The sequence below is a fragment of the Chinchilla lanigera genome, unplaced genomic scaffold (genome assembly GCF_000276665.1).
Source record: "Chinchilla lanigera isolate Chin_1 unplaced genomic scaffold, ChiLan1.0 scaffold00060, whole genome shotgun sequence".
Lineage (NCBI taxonomy): Eukaryota > Metazoa > Chordata > Mammalia > Rodentia > Chinchillidae > Chinchilla > Chinchilla lanigera.
Genome location: NW_004955461.1, coordinates 13968996 through 13983150, shown reverse-complemented (window position 1 = coordinate 13983150; position 14155 = coordinate 13968996). Strand labels below are relative to the sequence as shown.

The 14155-nt window shown below is 43.8% G+C and overlaps 1 protein-coding gene across 5 annotated transcripts in view; it reads left to right on the top strand.

Moving 5' to 3' along the window:
• The window catches only part of Trappc9 (trafficking protein particle complex 9), a 632072-nt gene that overhangs the window by 147009 nt on the left and 470908 nt on the right, over positions 1 to 14155 (top strand). For all 5 annotated transcript variants that reach the window (XM_013521334.1, XM_013521333.1, XM_013521332.1 and 2 more), the window contains 3 exons: positions 1537 to 1663; positions 5530 to 5662; positions 13216 to 13379. In XM_013521334.1, coding sequence (XP_013376788.1) covers positions 1537 to 1663; positions 5530 to 5662; positions 13216 to 13379 — 424 coding nt within the window. The remainder of the gene's footprint in view (positions 1 to 1536; positions 1664 to 5529; positions 5663 to 13215; positions 13380 to 14155) is intronic.

Sequence of the window (14155 nt, the reverse complement as noted above, 5' to 3'; positions counted from 1 at the left end):
CTTTGTTACCTCTTACCTTCAGGACATTTTGGAGAGCCTTGTTTGGTGGTCATTAATTTCTTCAGTTGTTCTTTTAGACAGACATACTTCTACATCCTGCATTCACACTGATGCTGCCACTTGTCATCCATCTCCTAGGGTTCTGTCTTGCCTTTCTTCTTGCCATTTTTATGTCCTTTGTTCCAGTGTGAGAACATAGTTCACAACATTTGTACATTCATTTATATGCAGTGTGATCAAAAAATACAGTGAATGTTGAAATTTTAAAAAATCTGTGACAGTAAAAGACACATTGCTATTAGTTCGCTTTGCAATACTCCCCTGACTTTTACCCCATCATTCCTGCCACTTTTGAAGCAGTTCTGGGAGTCCTGTTTCATGAATATCCTCAGTCATGGCTACCTCCATGTCCTGAATTGATTCAAAATGTTTTTCTTTCATGGTTGTTTTGAATTTGGAGAAGAGCCATAGTTGGACAGAGCCTGATTCAGCAAATAAGGACATACTCTAATGTTTTTACTAACCTGTCTTTCTGTTGGATGGTACTTGAGCGCAGCAGTCACACCTCTTAGGATCATACCTTGTGGGCTTAGTTCTGTAATGCACCCAAAATAGGTTCAGGTTGCTTGGACCATTGTACTGCAGAAAACAAACCAACTTAAGAGAATCCAAGTTTTCTTCCCTGTTGAGATCTTTCAGAATTTATCTCAGCATTATTTTGTAAAATCTTGTATAACATTCTTTGGATCTGTTCTAAGGTTTTTGATGATTTTGATCTCTTCTTGTTAATGATATTTTAAAAAAACATTTTGTTTTCCAATTGCTTATTGCTAGACTATATATACCTCTTTCCTTTTTTCCCCTGACTTTGTCAGTTTGTTAAATGTACTTGTTAATTCAAGTTTCAATGTGGATTCCATAGGATTTTCTATGTTCATAGCTTTATTTATTTGTTTAGTAAATACTTGATTGTATGTCTATTCCATTTTTTCTTGTCCTGTTCACTGGGTAGGACCACTACTCCAGTGCTGGGAAATATCAAGAGCTGACGTCTCCTTCTCATTGCCTACCATGGACAGGAAATCTGTCTTGTTCCCTGGCAAGCTCAGTGCCTGATACATATTGAAATAAACTGATGATTCATAGATGCACCGGAGGGATATAAGCTGTTCATATATTTTCATGTTTTATATTGTTTTTCTTTTATATTAATAAATAAAATATTTTTTCTTTGAGTTTACATGTCTGTTTGGTAAAACAACACAGCACAAAACAAATGTCCCACAGCAAACATCAGGTGAAATTGTCTGTCAGCTGAATGCCTACAGTGCTATCCTGTCCAGACTGTATAGTGTCAAATACTTTATTTTCTTTCATCTCTAGGGTCCTTTGTGTTCTTTTTTGTAAAAGCTTTTAGTCTTTCTGTTCCCACAGTTCTGGGCTTGCCTGTGGCGAATGTCTCCAGGCTCATTTGGAACTGGCCACTCATGGTAGGCTAGGACTGAGCCTATTTGCATTTCCCTTTGTTTGCTCTAGGGGCTCCTCACCAGTGGAGTGGAGTTTGAGGCTCTCCCTGCAGCTCTTTCACTACCAGCAGAATCTGGTCTGTATCCAGTGACACTTGTTGGGGTCCCACAGACCACTGGAACCATCACTGTGAACGGTAAGGAGGATTCCTTTTTGATTTGTGCTCGTACAGGTCTGCTGAACTCTAGTATTTCCTCATTAAGGCCCGGAGCTGAGTTTGTCCTTCCATTTAGTCCTAACCAATTAAAAGATAATGAAAAGATTGGGCAGGAGGTGTGGCGCAGTGGTAGGGTACTTGCCTAGCATGTGTGAGGTCCTAGGTTCCATCCCCAGCACCACAAAAAATGAAAAAAAGAAAGAAAACCCAAGATAATGAAAAAGACTGCATTTCTTTGGGATATGACCTGGAAAAGAACTGGTTCTGAATGTGTGATATATAGAAGGGGACACAGCTGCCATACTCCTGCTGTGGTAGGAAGTGTGTGCTGTGCTCTGACCCCTTACGTCCCCTCTCCCTGCTCTGCCAATCTTCCTCCAGGATGTCCTCAGAACTGCTCAGCTTTCCTCAGTGCGTTTAGGCCCTTTCTAATGCCATAATTTCCTTCTACTGTGACAGACTGTTTGCCAACTTTGTCAGTGAGTTGTGTGTTCACACAAACTGCACCTCCACACTGGATCTGAGCATTCTGCATCCTGGATCTAGCCCTATCACCTCACCAAAACTCCTGTCTCTGGGGTCCTTTATAGTGTTTTCCTGGCTAAATCCAGGGGCTACTTTTTGCTTTATTTCTAACTTCACTGCCCAGCAGCCGCCTTTCTCCCATGGTGAGCTCTCTCTTTTCCTTTTGGGGGACACACACCCCTGGAATTTCTTTTTCCTTCTTTTTGGTGGTGTGTCCTAGGCAAGCATTCTACCACTGAGGTACCCACCCTTTTCTGGTGTTCTGCTCTTCTGGGTGCTCTGTCTGCTGCCTCTCTGGCACTTCCTTTCTCGGCACTATTCTTCTGCAGGCCCTTCTTCTTGTGCGCCTCTCCCTTCCTTCCTTTCCTTCCCTGTGCTTTCCCTCACCTCTCCCTCCTCCCACCTGGTTCTCTTCCTTCTTCTCCTCTCCTTTCCCTCCCTTCATCCTCCTTCTCAACGACCCACCTCAGGTGACCCCCACCAACCCCACAGACTTGCCTGCCTGCAAGTCCTGGCGTGCTGATGATTCTGAGGGCCAACTTGCCTTTCTGGACCTGCATATCCAGCCATGGCCTCAGCTGTCCTGTGGGCACTTGCCATACCACATGTGAAACTGGGATGCACCGCTTCTGTGCCCCAGAGTGGCTCCTCCCCCAGACAGCACTATGTCAGTGAAGGCATCGCCTCAAGGCAGTTGCCCAGGGTTCTCGAGAGTCATCCTCAGCTCCTGTCTGCCAGCCTCTATGACCTCTGCATTGACTCCTCAACACTTACTGAGAATGGCCACTTCTCTCCACCTGCACGGCCACTTCCTGTCTTGCAGATTGCTCTCCTACAGGGGTTGTCACAAGGGTTGACCCTTGGACTGGTCTTCCTGCCTCCTTTTCTAACAGACCTGTCTTCCTATGGTCTGCTCCTGCTGTTTGTTCACCAGAAGTGCTGCGCCTTCACGTGTCTGCAGTGTCCTTGGCTCTGTGTGACCCACACTCTGGGGATTCCTCCTTGCCCTTCCTTTCCTCACCTGAGTGGCGCAGGCTCCTTTCAGCCCCAGAAGCGCTTCTATTGCCCGAGCCTTCACCATGCTCTCCTACCTGGTGCTTTGTGCTGCCTCAAGTGCTCCGCGCAGGTCCTTCCTCAGTTCCTTTATGCTAACTGGCCCCTGTGCAGTGTTCTCATAATGCTCTGTCTGCCTTCCTCCTCCGTGTCACCTGTGGCTGGATCCTTGCAGGGCTTGTTTTTTGGTACCAGGCATCGAAAGCAGGACCTTGCACTTGCCAGGCAGGTGCTTGTGCCACTGAGCTGTGTCCGTGGCCTCCTTGCAGGACTTTGTCTAGGTGGCCTTGCTTGTCTTACTAGCAGTGTGTAGTGTGTAGCCTCACACATAGCTAGTATTTGCTAGCTGAGAAAGGGGCTCCCTGTTGGAACCAGCATAGTCAGAGGGCAAATGTGTTGATTGAGCACAGTGGAGATGGAGTCTAGCAGAGGGAGCATGAAAACTAGAAGGAGGGGTATTGCCAAAGGCCTGTCATAGATCCTGAGTTTTGAAAGCCCACTGGAAATTATCCCAGTGGATAGGATGGGCATTGGGAAACAGGATATAGAAAGGGACTTCAAGAGCTTGGTGTGATGGTACATGCCTGTAATCCCAGCTGGGAGGCTGAGGCAGGAAGATTGCAAGTTTGAGCCCAGCTGGGGCAACTTAGCAAGACCCTGCTTCAGGAAAAAAAAAAAAAAAAAGGAAACAAAGAAAGAAAAACAAAACAAAACAAACAAATGGGTCAAGGGATATAGAGCAGTGTGAAGGCCCTGGGTTCAGTCTTCAGTACCATAAAAACAGGGGGCTTCCAGGCAGAGAGAACAATGTACCTGAAGACTGGTGGGAGGAGAGACCATTGTGTACATGTCTGGGGTCTGTGCGTGGTCAAGTAGGTGGTCGGGGCCAGGGAGTGGTAGTGATGGGGCTGGAAGGAAGATGGGGCAGGGTTATTGTGGTGCTGGAATAGGGCAAGTCTGGGTGGGTGGGTGGCCTCTTTGGCCTCAGAGTGGCCTCCTAGGCTGCCAGGGCTCAGAGACAGTCCAGGTGGCAGTGGCAATGACAAAGGGGGTTTGTATGTGACAGGAATGGAGTGGAGCAGTCAGAGAGGGAATGATGGACCTGAAGTGTGGGTCCCGAGCAGCAGGACAGTCCCTGGCCTGTCACTGAGAAGCACGTGACAGGCTGCCCATCTTTGGTGCTGGCTGGCCGTGTTCAGCACTGCCGTGCCTCACGGGTGGAGCTGAGGGCTGCAGGTGTCCTATTGGCAGCACCAGGTGCTTGTTATCACACTCAGGGTTAGGTGCAGTTATTTTAAGCAATTGGTTAGAAAAGGAAAAAAAATCACTAATTTTTATTAAGATTTATAAAATAATAACTGCTCAGTAAATGCAACCACACTGTACCAAGTTCCACAGGAAACAGGTATAGGGGCTTAGTGGCAGAGGGGGCTTTCTGGGAAGCACCTGTTTTCCAGAGAAAGAAGCCCTTCAGAAAACTCCGTGTGGAAAGGAGGGAATGTGGCTGTTGTGAGAACAGCCTCAAGCCTAGTGAGGGGAAGAGAGGGAGTAGCTCTCTCCTCCCTTTAGGATGGAACAAACAGTATAATAAGCATACAGAAAAGTTGTCGCCCTAAGCATCTAGCCATTGGGTATTGTTTAATTTTGTTACACAGTGAATGTTGTTTATAATAATTATCTCTTGGAATTTCAAAAGCCATTTTAAAGCTTTGCTTAAACAATTTAAAGTACTTATCTAACCAATAGACTTTTTAACATAGAAGATTTGCTAATCTTAAATTACAGTACTTCTACACCTACCTCAGATTTGCCATATCACGTAGCAGCTATAATAACAGTAATTGGCTCTTGAACTTTCATCTCTCAATAGAAGATTTTGAAGCATTTTTCAATTACTCATTAAGTTACATTATGTCCTGAGAAGGAATATTAACTGTCATTCTCATTTTAGAGATGGATAAGTCTGAAAGGCAAATTAGTGAAGGGAAGAGATACTGATTACTAAATCGTATAAATTTACAGCGTTTACGGGGCTTCTCATACACCCAGCATGGACATTGTCGGCCTTGTGAACTAGGTCACAGATGCCATTATCAGCTCCATTCTGCAGGAAGACATTGAGGTTTTTGGGATGGAGGAGGGAGTAGGAGGGGCAAAAGTAGGTCTGGGACCACATTTTCTGGAAAGGAAGCCCATGCTCTTTTCACTACTTTGGCTGTGGTGTGCAATGCAAAGCACTGCAAGCATTTTTTTGCCCTGTGTTCCAGGTTACCGTACCACGGTCTTTGGTGTCTTCAGTGACTGTTTGCTGGATAATCTTCTGGGAATAAAAACCAGTGGCTCCACTGTGGAAGTCATTCCAGCTTTGCCCAGACTGCAGATCAGTACTTCTTTGCCCAGGTAGTGTTTCCTAACAGTGCATGTCTGTTTTTTTCCCCCCAGTTTTAATTTTCTTATTAGTATGTTTTCAGTGTATGATGACTACGTTCCTCAATGGGAATTAGTCCATGTCATTATTATATGTACGTAACATGTAATTATTTTTAAAAAAATTTCCTTCCCCTCCCTACTTTCCGCCTTTCCTTCATCTCTTTTTTTGATAGGAAATTAACAATGGTTATTATATTGCATATTGTTATCTTCAAAGTAGTTGATCAGATCTCCAGGTACAGACATGCAAAATTGATCAGACAATATAAGCACTAATGGTTCCTTTCACTGAACTAATAGAAATTAGTAGTACAGTTATCTTAGCTACTTGATCCCCTTCCCATTTGTAAAGGATCTGTCTCCCTGCTTCCTATTATCTTTTACTTTGCTCCTTATTTATATTTTGTGTTTCTTTTATATGGTTATATGATATTTAAGCTCGTGTGCCTCATTTATTTCAAGGTGCATCCATTTTCCTACAAATGACTTAAATCTATCCTTTATGGCAGAGTAACACTCCATTTTGTATAAATATCACATTTTCTTTATCCATTTATCTGTTAGTGAACAGAAATGGCTCTTTTGAACATTTTTAGTGGTATATTTTTAAAAATAGCACAAAGTGTCTGAGTTAATCTGAAATTTTCTTTTGTCCAAAATATGGCTGAAAGATTTTTTTTTTTTTGGTATTTGGAATTGAACTCAGGACCTTGTGCTTGCCAGGCAGGTGCTATGCTGCTGAGCTGTGTCCACAGCTGAAGGATTTCTTTAAAATGACCAGTGGTTCCTAGGCTTTACTGCAAGTGAATTGGAACATAATTGAGGTTTTTCTCACCAAGATTAGCAAAAAAATGTGAAATTAGCCTTTGGAACCATACGTTTTTGGAAAAAAACAGTTAAAATTTTAGGGCATTTAAGAAAAACTCTTTAACTTTTACAAAATGGTATTGTTCTTTTTTGTTTTTTAGCATTATAGGAAAGCATAAAGAAGAATGGGAAATAAATCCCAGGAGGCCCAGAAGCAATTGCCATAAATGTTTTGTGGTATTTCTACAAAGTATTTTATCCATTCTTTTTTTTTTTTAAATACATATTCAAATAGTTGAACTCACTACATCACATATAGTGTCATAGGTTATTTTTTGTGTAACTACATAGCAGAACCTTTTCCTCATGTCTTTATAAATTGTTTAAAAAATTCAATTTTTATTGATTAAAAAAATACATCTTAGAGATACCAGTTCAGAATTGTATAATCATTCATTTCCTTGCCACTGGAAATTGAGATCCTCTCAATTTTTGCTCTTATGAATAATAATGAATATCCTTTTGATCATTTTTTTTTTTTGGTGCTGGGAGTTGAACTCAGGACCTTGCACTTGCCAGGCAGGCACTTGTGCCGCTGAGCTATATCCCTGGCCCCTTGACCATTTTTATGAAGTGAGTCTTGTGCTTTTCTGAGCTGTTTTTAGGGGAGTGCCTATTTTTAGTGGGCTCTGTTCATTTGCTAGGCACTGTGCTAAGTGCCAGTGCTGTGACAGTGGCCGTGACAGTCTTGGTCTCTGTCCCCGTGGGAAGTTCTATCAGATTGACAAATGGCTTAGCATTACAAGGTCCTGTGACACACGCTGTGTGCAGCCTCAGGGGTGCAGGGGAGATTCCTCCAGGAGACAGCATCAGCAGTGACGAGGGACAGGAGAGAGACATTCATGGCTTAAGTGGGTGGGAGAGCAGCTGCTTGACAAAGGGAGTGAGGTGGGAGGGGGCATCATACAACTCGGGGGAAAAAAGTGAAATACAATACATTAACTCGGGGGAATCATAGACTTGATTGTAAGAGCTACAAGGATAAAAACTTTTAGAAGAAAACAGGAGAGAATATTCATGACCTTGGGTTAGACATAGAGTTTTTTTTTTTTAATGCGACAGAAGAAAGCAGGATCTATAAAATAAAACTTTGATAAATTGGGCTTCATCAAAATTAAAAACATTTGTGCATCCAAAGAGACCATTAAACAAATGAAAAGACAACTCACAGGCTGAAAGAAAATATTTGCACATCATCTATCTGATAAAGAGCTTGTATTCACATAAAGAACTTTAAAAACTCAGTAATAAGACAAACAATCTATTAAAAAATTGGCAAAGGATTTGAATAACTCTTTCACCACAAAAGAGATACGGGTAGCTCATAAGCAACCTGGAGGATGCTCAGCATAATTAGTCTTTCTGGAGCTGGAGCCACCAAGATCCCAGTTCACATCTACTAGAGTGGCTGCAATCAGAAGACAGGTGACACAGCCAGGGTGGGGAGGTGCTAGAGGACCTGGACCCTTTTTTCACTGCTGATGGGCATGGGTAGATTCTGACAATCTGGCAGTTTCTTAAAAGTTTAACATAAATTTACCCAACAATCCCACACCTAGGTATCTACCCAAGACAAATGATAGCATACTAGGTATGATCTAAAAATATGTGAATGTTTAAGCTTTAAAAATTTGTTATGGTAAAAGACACAGTGCCACGGATCCCCTTCAGAATACTGCACTTTACACTGAACACACTTGTTCCATTGTGCTTGCCACTTTCTGAAGCAGTTGTGGAAGTCCTCCTTCTGAGTGTCCTTGGTGAAATTGTCGTGGCTGCCTTGATATCCCAAGTCAACTCAAAATGTTTATCTTTTGTCATCATTTTGACTTTGAGGAAGAGCCAGAAGTCGCACGGTGCCAGATCCAATGAATAAAGTGGATAAGGACACACTGTAATGCTTTTACAAGCCTACCTTCCTGTTAGGTGGTACTCAGCAGTGGCATTCTTACCACACCTCGTAAAGACACTCATGACAGGACTTCAGGAACTGCTGTAGCAAGTGACCAGAATGATGGGATAAGTGTGTTCAAAGTGAGGAAGACTGTTTTGAGAGTAATTAATGGCAATATATTTTTTATAATAAAATTTTAAAAATTCAAATATTCACTGTATATTTTAGTTATAGCTTGTACAATGACAGGAAAATGTGTGCATCAGTGTTCATAGCAACCTTATTCATTATAGTCAAAAAAGGGAAAAGGACTCAATAACCATCAACTTGTGAATGGACAAACAAAATGTGGCACATTTTTACAATAAAATTCTACTCAACAATAGAAATGAATGAACTCCTGATACATGCTCCAGTGTAGATGAACGTCAGAAACATTATGCTAAGTGAAAAAAGCCAGATGCAAAAGACCATGTAGTAAATGACTGCTTTTCTATGAAATTTCCAGAAAAGGCAATAGAGGCAGGAATCAGATCAGCATGTGGACTGCGTAGGGAATGGGAGTTTGAATTGGTTCCAAATGCGACAAGGCATTTCTTTGGGGTGATGGAAATGTTTTAAGACTGGGTATCATGGGCCAGGGATATAGCTCAGTGGCGTAGCACCTTCCTGGCAAGTGTGAGGTCCTAAGTTCGATTCCTGGTACCAAAAAAAAAAAAAAAGAAAAGAAAAGAAAAAAAGGCTGGGTATCAGTGATGGTTTTCATACAACTTCGTAAATTTACTAAAAATGACTGTAGACTTAAAACAGGAGAATTGGATGGTTTGTAAATTATACCTCAGTTCAGTTGTTTAGATGAATTGATTTGGTTTGGCTTCAGTATAGTGTAGACAGCTGGTGAGAGCTGAGCCCACGGCAGCCTCTGGAGAATGCTCTCAGCCTTGTCCTTTCTGAGCATGGACTGCCTTGAGCCTGGCAGCTCCGCCTGCTGAGTCTGCAGACTCCCACCCGGGGTTTGCTTGCCATACCCATTGCTCCTGGTAGTAGAGCGGCACACAAGGGGGCCATGTTGGGAAAGACACAGCCTGGGGCTTCAGGTTAGGGCAGAGCACCAAGCACCTGAACTAACACTCAAGGTGAACTGTGAGGGAGCTGGCCGTGCAGGTGACTGTGGTATAGCAGCTGCACACTTGGGGCCCTCGGTCAGCCCTCCAGGAAGGGGCTAGGTGGCTCAAGGTGAAAGGCACCAACGGGAGGGCTATTAATAAGAAGGAAGAGTATTTTGGGAAACGGTAATGTGTCCTTTGCCCTGCTAGCGAGACCATTTCAAAGGTCATCTTTGCAACTAGTGAGTGAATGAAGCAGGTATACTAGCAGTCCCTCTATCTCCCTCATTTTCCTCCTGCTTTTAGAATTGTTCCTAAAGACAGTTTTTATGGTCCTGTGGGTGCATTTTGCTGAGAACATGAATACTTTTGGATACCTGTCACCTCCTACTGAGAGCCTGCCTCACCCGCTGGCTCATGGAACCCAACAGTGCAGGGGAGCCTGGGTTCTTGAACAGCCCTGCGGTGCAGTCCTTGGAGAGGACCAGGTGCTGGGGAAGGTGTTCTCATGGAACCTATTAGGAGTTAAAACATTTTTATTTCTTATTTTTAAATAATGTATACAATGTGGAGTGCCTCAGAGGTGTGAGGAGATAAGGAGTATATATTTTTCAAGGGTGATTTCTGCCCTAAATAGTGACTATAATTTAAGTGAGTGTTGATTGTAAACCAGTATAAACCTGCTTTGCCTGATTCATCAAAGTTGCCCAGATTGATTGACATCTTTGGTGTGTGTTCATCCTTTTGGGATGAGACTGGCACTTGGTGAAAAATGCCCTTCCCCTAGTCTGACCCAGAGGTTAGCTCACAGTCTGAGGGAGAGTCAAACCGTTGGGAGCAGATGTGTCCACTGCTCCTGTAGCATGGAAGCCAGTGGAGGGGTGCTCGCATCTTCCTTCTGGGTCTCAGGAAGGCTTCCCAGAGAACATGATACTTATGTGGGGCGTTAAAGGATTTATGAAACTTGGTCAGATAGGAAAGCAAGGAAAAGTGTGCGAAGACAAGGGACCAGCAAGTCCGCAAACAAATGTAAACTGAGATGAAGTAGAATTGAATACTATGACAGGAGGTAAGGCTGGGTCATCAGTGTGTCCAGGGAGGGCAGATCTGTCCAGACAGAAAGCAGAGGACTCCACGAAGCAGGATAATGTGGCCACCCTTCCAGGAAGCCTCCCTGCAGAGGAACAGAGTACCCTGGGCAGAGGGCCTTCCAAGCCAGGTGAGGGATTGTGATGTGGCCCGGTAGGCTGGGCACCTCAAGCACTGGCAGTGCCAAGGGCAGGTGGCCTGGGATCCATGGTGTGTAGATTTGTGCTGGGCTGAGCTGATGTTCCTACATGTTGCACAGGACAGAACACTAAATAGGCAGCCGTTAAAAATGCAGGGTGTCACTCTGTCTGTGTTGCAAAGGTGGCTCCCAATTGAGATGCTTGTTAATTTTTTAGTACATGTTAATCAAGTACTTATGTGTGAGGTATTTGGCCCGGAGCTGGTAGTGTAGAAACAAAAATAACAAAAAATTGTCCTTCTTTGAAAAAGCTTTTGGTCCAGTGCATGTGCAAGGAGGGCAGGGCTGTGCCCAGTCAAAGCCTGAGGGAACACAGCTTCTCAGCCTTGGCTGAGTTGCTCTCTGAAGCCTGAACAGGGGATGAAGTGGGTGGAAAGGGTGTTAGGAGGAGGCAGCGTATATAGGGAGCCCTTTCCAGTCCTTATCACTCTCTGGGAAGTTTACATTTTAATCCCCAAAGAAAGTTACTCAAATTCTAGTGAGTTAATTCCAATCTATCACTTCCGGCGCAATCCATGGTGAGAATAAAGACACTAAGGCATATTTGTAGTTGTGGGGAGCCAGTCGGGTCCTAAGTCCAGCTAGGGTGATGGCTAACCAGAACAAAGGCCTCAACCCAGGGCTGAACTTAGGTTTTATTAATTCATGAAGAAAGGAGTGGCTGTGAGAATGGCGGGAAGTGAGTGCTGTAAGGTAGGCTAGGTAGGTCTTCTGAAATCACCTCTGCAATATGCAGAGAGAAGGATATACAGAAGGAGTAATCTGCATAACACAGTTCGAGGTAGTTTGGGGTCAGTGCTTCAGCCCCTCCTTCCAGGATGTTGGACCCTGGGGCTGAGTGAAGCTGCTACTGCTTCTCCTTGTGCCCCAGCTTGCTTAGGACTCAGCCCCTTTGCAGTGCCCCAGATCCCCTACTCAGGATTGCTGAGTTGGGGCCAGACCTTATGGGTGTACTGTTCTTCTGCTCTAGGTCCTTTTTCCTTCTCCCTTCCACCCCATATCAGAGGACCTTGGCACCCTGTTGTCTGAGATGCAGGGTAATTAGTCTCAGCTATGTTTTATTTTCCTAATACTTGCTCCACACATTCACATTGATTACAAATAGCTTTTGCTTGGAGAGGACTGCGTGTTAAAGGATAGAAAGAATCATTTACAGTGAGGATATGTGTTTGGTTCTTTTCCTATCAGAGTGTTCATTTCTTGACTCACAGACTTTCACCCAAAGCCATCATGCTCTTGTTTCCTGAGCACTTGTTTGGGACACCAGAGTGCCACATCAAAGTTTGCAGCCCCGTCAAAGTCCCCAGAAGTGGCCCCAGAAGTGCATGATCAGCTGACCCCACTGCCCTTAAGTGTGGTGTCTTTCCTGGGACAGAAGAGGTGTGAGTTCTTTATTCTCTGGAACATTCTTGGTCCAAAGAATGTGGGGATGAAGTTCTCCTGTGCCACGAGAAACCCATTGGGCCTGACTGTGAGCCTGTGTGCTGTAAGCAGGGCAGAACCACGAGTACCAGGTCATCAGATGCCGCTGGCTTCAGGCAGGGATGGTGTGGTCTAGTCCAGTGATGTATGGTAAAGGTTTGCCACCACTGGCTTTGTTGATTTCACAACCCATTTCCAGTGCAGTGTTAGCTCATGTAAATTTGGCTATAGTGACTCTTGGGAACCTTCAAAGTCCAGGGAAGGTGGGAGTGGGTCCTCTGTAGCTCTTGGGTTCAGGGAAGAAATGTTGACTCAATACCTGCCACCCCATTAAACCTTTTGTGGTCAGACTTCTCTAGACCTGTGCATACTTTTCTTTTTTTTGCTTGCAATGCTGGGGATGGAGCCCAGGAACTCATACATGCTAGATGTGTGCTTTGCCACTGAGCCACATCCTGGTCCCTGTGTATGTGTTTTGTATGCCCTTATGGTGCATGCTGTTTTCCTTGCCAGCTTTTGACCTCCTTTCAAGAAGTCTACTTGTAGTTTGTAAGGAGAAACAAGGATAACATGCAGTGTGGATCCTGTGAGGTCACTGGGACTGGGCACGGCTCACAGAACCAGGCCCCGCGCATTAGTGCAGGAGTCTCAGGCGTCTGAGCACTGGGTTGTACTTGTCTGCAGAACTGGCTGCTGCTGGGCTGTCCTGCACAAGGCCTCACCTGAGAATCACAAGGACAGAGTACTATGGGGTGCATCTGGACAGCCCTGTGTTGCATCAGTGTTTGTTGCTTTTGGCTTGTAGGTGGGTGTGGAGTCTGTTGTATACACTTTTTATTTCTCTTTGGTCCTGGTTCTCATGCTATCAGTAGGTTCTAGTAAGTTTTTCTCTTAAATCCATAGATTTCCCCAAGGCAATTTATCATTGTTATTGCTGTTATTTTAGATCTGCACATTCACTGCAACCTTCTTCTGGTGATGAAATATCTACTAACGTGTCTGTCCAGCTTTACAATGGAGAAACTCAGCAACTCATCATTACATTGGAAAATATTGGAATGGAACCACTGGAGACACTGGAAGTCACCTCAAAAATTCTCTCCACCAAGGGTAGGTATTGTGAGGAATGCTCAGATTGTTTGTTAGCAGAAGATACACTTTTAATAACCAACTGGTTATTAAAGTAGGTCTTTGTCTTTGGGAAATTAACGATTGATTTCAACCTCTTTTCCCTAATTTTTGGTACCAAATATATGTAGTAGATAGAAAATATCTCCCTAGCACAAAATACCTGCATGTAGTACTTGGAATTTAAATTAATTTGGTTCGACAGTTTGGTTAATATTTGAACAAGCAAGCTAATATTTAATGACAGAAAATTATATCCTATATGGTGACTTTTTTTATATTTCCTGTAATTTACTTTGCCTTCACAGCTTAGCAACTGGAAAATATTTTCCTCTTCTCTCAAACCCAAATGGTCATTGTATGGTTATTAGTCATTGCAAACTGTTTGTGTTTCTGAAGCACAATTCTCACCTGTCTCTCCCTTTGGGAATCCTGGGCAGGGTCCTCATTGTCCCTATGCCCACAGCCCTGTGTGGTCAAGCCTCTGCCCCAGGTGTCAGCTTGCTCTTTGCCGCCTCCTCTTATACTGCTTGCGTGAGTCATTGGGAACTGGTTTCCATTTCCTAGGTATCTGTGTTTTGGCCTATGAAGTCTGATACAAACCATTTATGCTCTTTGGAACTCAGTTTGCTACCTTCTGCTGCTACCCTTTTTGCCTCCTTGATGTCAGTTGATTTATCTTCCCGCTTCCTCCATCTCTTATTCCTTTATCCATTTGATAATTAAATTATCACTCAAAGGATTTATATCTATAACAT